Source organism: Hypanus sabinus, chromosome 25 (assembly GCF_030144855.1).
Source record: "Hypanus sabinus isolate sHypSab1 chromosome 25, sHypSab1.hap1, whole genome shotgun sequence".
Classification (NCBI taxonomy): domain Eukaryota; kingdom Metazoa; phylum Chordata; class Chondrichthyes; order Myliobatiformes; family Dasyatidae; genus Hypanus; species Hypanus sabinus.
This window is the reverse complement of record NC_082730.1, coordinates 52,245,817-52,257,870: the sequence shown is the minus strand read 5'-3', so window position 1 is coordinate 52,257,870 and position 12,054 is coordinate 52,245,817. Positions and strand designations below refer to the sequence as shown.

Below are 12,054 nucleotides of genomic sequence, written 5' to 3'. Positions count from 1 at the left end.
GACTCCTCTGGAGCTAGCAGGAACAGTCTGACTCAATTCAGCCAAGCAGAGAAATGCGTGGTGCAAATAATTCAATAAAGGTTTGAATGATGAGCTAGCATCTATACAAGGAAGAGATTTCCCGTAGCTGTAAGTTCAAAGTGAGGACCATAGTCTCAATGTACAGGATAAAACATTTAGAGTGAAAACAAAAAGAAAGGTCTTCAACCAGGGGGCAGTGAACAAGTGGACTAATCAACCATGGAGCATGTAGCAGCTAAGTCACAACACATGTAAGGAGGCAGATAAATTTCTAGATACAAATTACATCAAAGGTATAGAAAGTGTGAGTTAGTATGGTACTGAGATGGATGTTCTGCTATGATCATATTGAATGGCAGAGCAGGCTTGAAGTTTAGAGTGAGAAATTCTGCTCTGAATTACCTGCACTTCTATTACTCAACTTGTTCTAAACTAACACAAATGAAATTTCTCCTCCATACAATCAACTTGACTGGAGCATTGGATAGAATGAGGGATTCTCAATTTTCTGGATTGTCTTGAGTTTCCAAGAATCTAAAAGCAATTTCCTAAACACTGCAGGAAGTTGCTAAGAAGAATATTCATCAGGATATTAAAATAACTGTGCATAACTTTCTTTGTATGATTTCACTTTAGTTATTAAAAAATAAGGGATAAGTAACTTACCAATTGGTAGATTTGAAAAGAGGACTCGGTGTGATGAAATCATCAGGAATTTCAAACAAGCCATAAGAAATAATAGTTTAGCTTCAGAATCTTCATTTGATGCTCATGAAAATGTTCTACCTTGCTGTATGAAATGTAGCTAGGCTTTAATAATGCGCTTAGGTAAAGGGAAAACTGATACCCTTTGTATTGCCTGTGTTATATAAAAAGTGCTTGGTATTAAACTTTAAGCCAAATAATGATATTATTGCTTATTCCTTAATTTGAACTATATATCTTGACTTTAACTTAATTCCCTGTTCATGAAAATAATGCACTTTTCACTTCCTTGTTTACTGGTTGCTCAGCCTGTTAGACGGCAGATTCTTTTTACCTGACTCTCAACTTCAGAAGAAATTTCCACATTGCCGAGATGACTCAATATTTGTAGGAAGCTTGGTTTTTTAGTTAATGATGACTAGTGTTACACTTCTGCCAATGACAAAATCCAGGACAATGTGCTTAATAATTGGCATTCCACAGCAGGTAAATAAAGCCTGATAAAGCAGAATATTAATTGTGAATTCAGAACCATCAGATCAAGTCACTCAAACGGTTGTCAACCTACAACATAAGAGAATCTCTGTAAACTTAATATCACTTGCATTACATTGAGTTCTATTTGTATTTTTAAAGGGAAGAATTTAATCTATTAAGACATTACTACATCAATTGAAAAAACAAATGCATGGAAAGATATTCATAGTTAATACTCTGATTGTTGACTCCATTTGATAGAAATGAGAGGACGTAAAAAACAGATAAACCAGACAGTCAATCCTACCCTAACCAAACAATGCTGAACTCAAAGAGAGGATCTCAACAAATTTCAATAGTTTCATCAATATTCAAATGCAGAGTTGAACTCAAGTAAGTTTGTAACAAACAGGCTTGAAGGAATTTGTTCTTACCTCCTGGTTGGCTGAAGACAATTGCTCTTCCAGCGTTGATACCCTCTCCAGAGCAACTCGGAGTCGCTCACGAACCTTGTGGAATTAAGGATAGCAAATGTATTCAGGCATTTTGTGGTTCATCACCTCAGTTAAAATTAATAAAATTGGTGATTTGAAAAGTTATAATTAAAGCAAGAGCACAGAAGCAACAAATATGTTAACAAATACCTTACACCAACACCCACCAATGGTGGCAATTTACCTAACTCACTTCAATGTTGTGAGGAGCAGCTAAGTAGAGTTTTAGTTAGAAAACATTCTTTGTACTCAGTCAATAACTTGCATAAATGTGGAACACCATTATCTAAAAATTATGGGGCTTCTGAAAATCACAATGAATGACCATTTTCTATTAAGTACACATAGTAGTATACAGTAACTACTGCCACTCACAAACTTAGTTGGTGATTCCTCAGTTGACTCCCAGACTCTGAATGAGTGTACAATGGATACTTGACCTTATCATACCAGAGAACAAAAACCATCATAGAACAGTACGCTTAATACAAATCTGACTGTGAATCACAGCATGAGAAACTCTATTTCCAATGCTGTCACAAATTTTAACTTGAATTTGAGAACTAAACTTCCCGAGAATTTTATGTCAGGCAAAATCAAGAGTTAAAGGACTGAATAGTTATGCAATAGATTTCATGAATTTCAGCAGGATCCACTGGAAATGACTGCATTCAGGAAATAACTCTAAAACTGTTGACTCCTGCAATCAACCCAATCACATCAGTTGGAAAGAGCAGTCTCCAAGGTTTGCTGCTCTGCCTGACATTTCTCAGATGCATGATGTCATCCATTATTCCCTATGGCAAACAAGGCACTACCACTTCAACCTGAAGCATAATAAACCTCAAGGGCTTCCAATTTATCAAAATGCAGTGATGAGCAACCACAGTTAGATCTTTCTGAAACGTGTGTGCAAAAATTCTGCACAGCTACCAGGAGTCCAAACACAAGAAGTAGTCTGCTCTCCCTTATATCTCAGCATCTGGAAGCAAACTTAGCAACCAGGCACCAGGGGTAAAGGGTTACTTCTTCAAATTGTTACTGAAGATCCTCACCCAAACAGATCTGGGAACAGATCAGCAAAGTCCATCATAAAGTTATATATGTCTCTGAGCAAGCATCAGCAGACTGATAAGAGACTAGAGACACTGTCCAAAGTACTCGAGTCAGGGTCACCAGAATGGTGGAAGTTGGCTTTATTTCACTGATGAGGTCTGGGCCTGTAGCATGCATTTGATATAATCAGGAAAATGGGGATAGCAGAGGGAGAAGCAGTGATCTGATTCACTGAATGCAGCTCATGCTGCTGGCTGGGACCCCTGCAGCATGCTGAGGTTCACTCAACATTTATTAACCTGGGCATTCCTATCACAGACACCACCCACCTCTTCCCTCATTAATCTTCCCCTCCAAAAAAAATTCCTTGGCTTTAGTACATCAACATTTAGATTCAAATGCAATAAGAAAACTGGACATCAAGCAAACATGGCAGAAAGTGGGGGAAAACATATAACAAATAACACTTCTGTGGGTTAAGACCATAACTTGTTGTGGTCCAGTCCGCAGACTCTGAACTCTGGGTCCTCCGGCTGTCCCTTGTTTCAGTTGGACTTAACCATAAGCACCTGATGCTCACCTTGGGGCTGGGAATATAAGTGGCCCTGGGATTGAGTGTGGTTGGGGGGTTGTCTTGTCAAGATTCCCTGGGAGCAAACAGCTGGAGGAAGGCTAGAACAGCCATTTGCTATCTTTAGGCTGCATTGGAGAACCATTGTTTCTTGGAACTGTGCTGTCAGTAGTCGGAGCTGTCATTGCGGTATGGATTCGGCCGTTTCCCGGGCCAGTTGGGTGGCCGTCAGCCACTCTGAGCTAGGTAGGGATCCGGTTGTTTCCGTAGCCAGTCAAGGTTGCTGGACGTAACTGCAACTCGGAGCAACCCTGATGCAGAGATGGGACTGTCTGTCATTCTTTGGTGTTTGTCTCTTCCTGTCCTCGCCCCGTGGGGTAAGTTTGGCCGTTCTGCCGTTGCCCTGCGAGATGATCTGTCTTGTCTTGTTCTCTCCTCTGTCGGGTAAGTCAGGCCGTTCTGCTATTACCTGACAGATGGACCTGCCCCACCTTGTTGTGGAGTGGAAGTTGAGTCCCGGCTTGTCAAAGGATGTCAAAGGCTCTATGTTGATGTACAGTTCCTAGTCTGCCTCCAAGTTCCAGCCTCTGTTATGCAAGCCTCAAGCCTCTAGACCCCAGCCTCAAGCCTCAAGACCCCAGCCTCAAGCCAAGACCCAAGTTTTGGGTCCTTGTCCAGTTTCGGGCTCGGAGTCTACGCTCAGGCTCCTTGTTCTCAGTCACTTGTCCTGGTCCCGGTTCCCTAGCCTAGTCTGCGATCAGTCCCGTCCTTTAGTTTTGTCTCGTCCTGTTCCTAGTACTTCAGTGTCTGTGTCCTGCATTTGGGTCCATTCCCAACATCCCCCATTATGACATAACTGAAGCTTAAAAATCATTGAAAATATTCACGTTCATTATTCTTGCTTTCCTCAGACTCCAATGGAAGTCAATCCCAAAGCTTTAGTAACTGTTCCTGTCTCTGTGAAAAAAAAAGATCCTCCATGCAGGAAAATATGAGGGCTCCACCAAAGACTTCTCCATCTATACCAGTGTAGGGCAAACTCGTCCAGGAAAACAGGGGGTAATAACTGAATAGTAGGTGTCCTTCAGTCAGAACATCACATGGTCCTACCCTCTGTCTCTTCTGAGTAGGAGTTACCAATGACTATGCTGCAGGATGTTGGGGTGAGAACAACAAAGACAGCTCATTTAATTCCTGCACTTACTCCATACAGGTAGCCATTTTTCACAAATGTAGTCATACATGATTACAAATGCCTGCAACATAATACACTACAAAGTTCTTCCAATCATGCTAAGCTATGCAAAAAGCAGCTGAGGATGCCTGCCAATCGATTACACATTCCTTGCTGCACACTCAGAAAGTATCCTGTTTGTCAGCAGTCCAAGATGTCACACCAGTGCCCAGCTGAGCAGCGTTTCGAGCATCCGACACCCTTTGATGAAAATTTGGCATTGACACCCCTATCTCCACTGTCTATTCCTTCTTGTGATACACGTGCACCAGTTGAAAACCCACTTCACTTTCTCCATCCAAGTATGGGCTATCCAGCCTAATGCACACTTTGTGACAGTGTATCCTTAGACAGTGAGGATTCTCTTGTTATGTTCAATAAAATGCACAAAGAACCTGTGGGAGATTAAGAACAAGATACATATTTGTAAAATTTAAAATGTGGCAATATTGTTCGTGCATTGTATTTTACTAGATGCTGATCAAATCTGTGTGAGTGAACCTTAAATGCAATGGGTATATGATTTTGAATTCTGTCACCAGATTGCCAGGAGGGCCCTTCTACATTATTCACTCCAATTGTGCTCTTAATTCCAGTGCCTCTTCCTCTGCCACTGAGTTAAGATGGCAGGAAAGTCATCACTTCTGTCTCATTTTCTCTCCAAAAAGCTCTCTTCCACAATTCAGGAGGAAAGTGAAAGTAGTAAGTAAGAGGGTGCACATTTTCACTGATGGTATAGTGAAGGAGAGGGATAATTAATAATCAAAATGAGGCCAGTTATCAGTGGAGCTGGAGAGATGTGCAAATGCTGTTAGCCAGGGATGAGTGTAAGATGAGCTGCTGTAAGAAATGATGTACTGGAGCAGACTTGATAAAGCAAAATAATAGTCTCAGGTCAATGTACGCATCGGAATTCTATCAACTACCATGTTGATAAAGTTCCATTATACAGTGGAGTTGCAATGGATTCATGCAAGTCATCATCACACACACTCACTCAAACTAACTACTCAGGAAGTCTAAAGATAATGCATCAATAAAGTGACTCTGTTCAAGAGCTGCCAACAGACACAGTAGAGAGCTTGCCAGATTTCCCACACACTCCAGACAACACTGGAAGGATTGAATTCAGCTGACAGTTCAGATCATACATTGGAAAGAAGTTGCTTTTCTCATTATACAAGGATGACGGAGGAAGTAGCAGCCATCATACTGGAAGATCAGAGAAAGGAATGGAGAAAACAAACTGTGCTGAACATTAATTTGAATGGTCTGCTTATTAAAAAGTCCATGTGATAGCTCAGCACACTTCAAAAGAAGCTGTTAATAAAGACAATGAAATTTATTAATATCGATAAGGATTCAAACTCTATTTCTCAGGAGATAAAAGGACTAAGAGCAAATGAAGAATCTGAAGTAACAGCATCAATGCAGAAGGAAAACTTTAGTTCCAAATATAAACTCAAAACAAAGTAAGATGCATTTTGCAAAGTGTTGTTTTTTCTTTTCATCAATAAACTGATCATTGCTGTTAAATGAAATGGATAATAATATAACCAATTGCTTTAAAACAAAATACCGTGACTGGCTTGTTCTCGATTCATGCTGTGCTCTCAAGCTCTGTGGAAATGCTTCAGGATGCTCCACGTGATGGTTAACAGTTGGAGTTAACAGCTCGTGTTAAGAACATAGCCTGCTACAAATGGCTGAGCGCAGACTCGATACATGGCTATCAGTCACACTTTATAATATCTCTTCTGTGGCGCATTTCAATTTTTTTGTAAGACCACCTTTTAGGTTTTTGATATTCAGAATGGCTGAATGCTCATTGACTAGGAACTTTCTCTGGATTATCTTTACGTGGGTGGACAAAGAAGCATAAATTTAAACAGAATGCTGATGTCCTTTGTATGAGTCATGTTACCATAGGAGTTACTCTAAAAATACTCAAATTGAAAATTCATCTTTCAGGGAACTATAGACAGAAATCTGCCATTTTAGTATTCCACATAAAATGCATCACCAGATCACAATTTGCTGCTCCTATTCTGTTTAGTTAATGAGAAAATAGTTCAAAAGCTTAAAAGAGATTCAGTTTCATTTAAATTTTACATTCATATTTCTGAACTTTCTTTAGCCCAATAAAATGCACGAAGTTGAACAGAATTATGGTGCATTCTTAAATCTTTCAATTTGGGAACTCATTTTAAAAACTGGCAGAAACAGAGGTTTAACTAAATGAAGTTATTCAGTCCATTCCAACACAATTACAGAAAATTGCACTGCAGAGAAAAGGCCATTCAATAGTCTGTGTCCTACTATGTGAATGAAGAATCTGCTATTCAATTATTGTTGTGGCTGTGTTAAACTGAAGTCATTTGGCTTAACAATTGAAACAATATTTATTCAATCAAAACACTTTAAAATCATGAAGATATCCCAAAGATTCTTCCTGAACTTCTGCAGTTCCTGACTAAAAATCCTGATATTGAAGCTTGGCAAAACTGTAAATCACTTATATCTGATTAAACCACAGTGAATCCATATCTATGGTGCTTTTATATTGCATATCTCATGTAAGTTAGATGCAAAACTGTAGGCAATGTTCCATCTGCAGCCTTTGTGATTTCCTAGTCTCTGATTCTAAAGGCAAAATTCAGAATTCAGCATGCATCCATACAGTCTTATATTTACGCTGTCACATTCACCATTAATGTCCTTCCAAATCCACTGTTCTTCTGCTCCTTAAAAATATTTAATGCGTGCTCTAATTATATCAAATACTACCTCTCACACATGCAATCCAATTGTCAGAACTGGTAGTATGGCCTATACAAGAAACAACTGCTTTTTTTAATCTAGTAGGTGAAAAGATATTAGCAATATTCACTAAACCAAATACACAGTTTAGTGAATGGAAACGTTGACTTGGGGAAATGAGTCTATTAGAAATAGCTGGACATCAAAAGGTTTGGAAATTGTCAGATCGGAAGTTCACAGAGCAATACTTAACAGAGAATTGTGTGTAGGTTGATAAAACCATTAATGAGACCCTATAACATTTGTGTCTTTGAAATAAAAAATAAGAGTGTAAAGAGGCAATGATAAATCACCACCAGACACTAGAGCATACTGTGCAGATTCTCATATTTGGCTTTGGTCTCATAATCTAAATGGACAATGCTGCAGTGTATGCATGCAATATTCCACTTCAGTCAAATCAATAAAACCCATTGAGTTTCCACAGTGAAATTCATGATGCTGAGAATGCAACCTCAGAGTTCCAAGCTGAGATTAAAGATAGCAGGATAATTTTCACTGGAGCAGAGAAGGACAGAGGAATATTTCATTATTACTTCTTATTAAGTTATAGAAGGATTTTAATAAAGTGAAGACAGAAAACCTTTTTCTTCTGAATGGGAAATCAGGTAATATAGGATTATCAATTTACAAAGATTAGGAGGCATGTCTTTGCAAGAATAAATTACAGATGAATAAACCATGCCAACTCTGATAAAAAAAAACAAGAGAAAATGCAAGCAAGACACACAAAATGCTGGAGGAGCTCAGCAGGCCAGGCAGCATCTATGGAAAACAGTACCTGCCGAAGGGTCTTGGCCCAGAAACGTCGACTACACTTTTTTTCAGAGATGCTGCCTGGCCTGCTGAGACCCCCCAGCATTTTATGTGTGCTGCCAAATCTGATAAAACAGTTTAAATATAATAAAGCCAAAAGGATGGGGTATGATGAAAGTCTGACAGTAGGTTTAGTCTTGGATTAATTTAGTTAGCAAAGGCCTAACCAGACATAATAAATTGAAACTGCATGTGGCCATGAATTGTAATAGAAGTAGATATAGTTACTTCAGTGATTTAACAGTATATTTATTTTGATTTACATTAAATATTTTCCAACGGGACCATCTTTCAAACCAGGGGAGGAAAAATGCCACTTTGGGGTTACCCTTCATTTTCCAATTTTGTTTACTCAAATTCAAAATGCACCACCTTCAACCTAATTTAAAGAGTGAATAACTTAAGCTCCAATTATAAACAACCTATGAAAACTAATTGTTATACCAGTGGAAGCAGACAGATCATATCACTTAAGAGATTAGATAAACGAGGATTGACATAAATTCCTAATAGATCAGTTACATTTCTTGTAATATTTATCATTATGAGTTAGAATTCATCTTTAACAGGAATTAGCTACAGAGCAGATGGGAAGGAAAACCAAAATGTCACAGTTGTTGACTACAGAGATTTTGACGGACACAAATGTATGGTCACTGTAAATGGGTGAAGAGTTTTTAGGAAGCATCAGCTAAAGACTTTCTATTACGGCTTACAATGCATTAACTAAGTTATTTTATATAGAAATGTCCCCAAATGTATGCACAATGTGGCTATCGGAAGAACTAATTATAAAAATCCCTTACCTTAGGCCAAACAATCAGTGCAACCATTTTAATTAATGCAATACAATTTATTCTTGTTATATAGAAAAGTATTTGCTGAGCCACAGTATGTCAAAGGCAAATGTATTAAAATGGATCATATTAAATGAAAAGAATACCAAAGAAATAAACACAATTTGGCATCTGTCAAATAGCAAATGATCAATTTCCCAATCTTCATAATTGCAATGGCACTTTAAGAACTGCAAGTATAACATCAAGGGTTTTCTTCTGAACATTTGGACAGATTTATTAAAAACACAAATGCACATGCAGCAACTTTCAAACATTTTATGTCTCTGTAGGCTGGTAACATTTTTTTGGTGCAAGACCATCGTAAATAGTCAACCTTAATCAAAGCTGTATAATCAAAGAACCATTAACCAAAGTATTTTGAACACAGTTCTTCATTTCTTCAGCTGTTTGAACGGGGCAGGACTGCACAAGTGCGTGGAGGTCAGCCAGTGAGAACAGCGAGAAGAGTTTAAAAAGAAGACAGATTCATGCAGCAGGCGTTGGAGTAGAGGAAGACAGAGTAGGAAGGCTTTGGTTCAACGGGGCTTTGGCGATAATGGGTCGAGGCGAGGTAGGTTGCCTGTGTAGAATACAGACAGGAAGTATGTGAGTGAGGCCGGTGTTCTGTGCTCGGTGCCAGGTGTGGGAAGTCCTGGAAACTCCCAGCCTCCCGGAAGGCCACATCTGCACCAGGTGAGTCAAGCTGCAGCTCCTTAGGGACTGCGTTAGGGAACTGGAGATGCAGCTCAATGACTTTCATCTGGTCAGGGAAAGTGAGGACGTGATAGAGCGTAACTATAGGCAGGTAGTTACTCCAGGGCCTGGGGAGACAGATAAGTGGGTAACAGTCAGGAGAGGTGAGGGCAAGAGGCAGATGCTAGAGATTACCCCTGTGGCTATCCCCCTCAACAATAAATACTCCTGTTTGAGTTCTGTTGGGGGAGACACCCTATCTAGGGGAAGCAACAGTGGCTGTGCCTCTGGCACAGAGTCTGTCCCTGTGACTCAGAAGGGTAGGGAAAGGAAGTGGATGGCAGCAGTGATAGGGGACTCTATAATGAGGGGGTCAGACAGGTGATTCTGTGGACACAGGAAAGAAACATGGTTGGTAGTTTGCCTCCCAGGTGCCAGGGTCTGGGATGTTTCAGATCACGTCCACGATATCTTGAAGTGGGAAGGAGAACAGCCAGAGGTTGTGGTGCATATTGGTACCAACAACATAGGTAGGAAAAGGGAACAGGTCCTGAAAACAGACTACAGGGAGTTAGGAAGGAAGTTGAGAAGCAGGACCTCAAAGGTAGTAATCCTGGGATTACTGTCTGTGCCACGAGACAATGAGTATAGGAATAGAATGAGGTGGAGGATAAATGCGTGGCTGAGTAATTGGAACAGGGGGCAGGGATTCAGATTTCTGGATCATTGGGACCTCTTCTTGGGGCAGGTGTGACCTGCACAAAAAGGATAGGTTGCACTTGAATCCCAGGGGGACCAATATCCTGGCAGGAAGGTTTGCTAAGGCTACTGGGGAGAGTTTAAACTAGAATTGCTTGGGGGGGGGGGGGGGAACCAAACTGATATGATGGAGGAAAGGGAGTTGGCTCACAAATAGAGAAAGCTTGGAGACAGTGCGCAATGGAGATAAAGAAGGGATGCACTCAGATGGTTAGAGATGTGTCTATTTTAATGTGAGGAGTATTATGAACAAAGCGGATGAGCTAAGAGCGTGGATCAGCACAGAGCTATGATGTTGTGGCTATAAGGAAGACCTGGATGGTGCAGGTGCAGGAATGGCTACTTCAAGTACCAGGCTTTAGATGTTTCAGAAAGGACGGAGGGAGGCAAAAGAAGTGGGGGCATGGCACTGTTGATCAGGGATAATGTCATGGCTGCCGAAAAGGAGGAAGTCATGGAGGGGTTGTCTATGGAGTCTCCGTGGGTGGAAGTTAGGGATAGGAAGGGGTTAATAACTCTACTGGGTGCTTCTTATAGACCACCAAATAGTAACAGGGACATTGAGGAGCAGATAGGGAGACAGATTCTGGAAAGGAGTAATAATAACAGGGTTGTTGTGGTGGGAGATTTTAATTTCCCAAATATTGATTGGCATCTCCCTAGAGAGGGGTTTAGATGGGGTGGAGTTTTTTAGGTGTCTTCAGGAAGGTTTCTTGACACAATACGTAGATAAGCCTACAAGATGAGAGGCTGTACTTGACCTGGTATTGGGAAATGAACCTGGTCAGGTGTCAGGTCTCTCAGTGGGAGAGCATTTTGGAGATAGTGATCATAATTCTATCTCCTTTACCATAGCATTGGAGAGGGATAGGAACAGACAAGTTAGGGAAATGTTTAATTGAGGTAAGGGGAAATATGAGGTTCTCAGGCAGGAACTTGGAAGCATAAATTGGAAACCGATGTTCTCAGGGAAACATATGGAAGAAATGTGGCAACTGTTTAGGGGATATTTGCATGGAGTTCTTAATAGGTACATTCCAATGAGACAGGGAAAGGACGGTAGGGTACAGGAACCATAGTGTACAAAAGCTGTTGTAAATCTAGTCAAGAAGAAAAGAAGAGGTTGTGAAAGTTTCAAAAAACTAGCAAAAAAACTAGAGATCTAGAAGGTTATAAGGCTAGCAGGAAGGAGCTTAAGAAGGAAATTAGGAGAGCCAGAAGGGGCCATGAGAAGGCCTTGGCGGGCAAAATTAAGGAAAACCCCAAGGCATTCTACAAGTATGTGAACAGCAAGAGGATAAGACGTGAGAGAATAGGACCAATCAAGTGTGACAGTGGAAAAGTGTGTATGGAACTGGAGGAGATAGCAGAGGTATTTAATGAATACTTTGCATCAGTATTCACTATGGAAAAGGATCTTGGCGATTGTAGTGATGACTTGCAGTGAACTGAAAAGCTTGAGAATGTAGATATTAAGAAAGAGGATGTGCTGGAGCTTTTGGAAAGCATCAAGTTGGGACCAGATGAGATGTATCCCTGGCTACTGTGGGAAGCGAGTGAGGAGATTGC

The 12,054-nt window shown here is 40.3% G+C and overlaps 1 protein-coding gene across 1 annotated transcript in view; it reads right to left on the bottom strand.

The window, feature by feature from the left end:
• ppfia4 (PTPRF interacting protein alpha 4) overlaps positions 1 to 12,054 on the bottom strand; it is a 219,228-nt gene that overhangs the window by 192,641 nt on the left and 14,533 nt on the right. Inside the window, exon 4 of the mRNA XM_059950617.1 lies at positions 1,638 to 1,712. Within this exon, the coding sequence (XP_059806600.1) occupies positions 1,638 to 1,712 (75 nt within the window). The remainder of the gene's footprint in view (positions 1 to 1,637; positions 1,713 to 12,054) is intronic.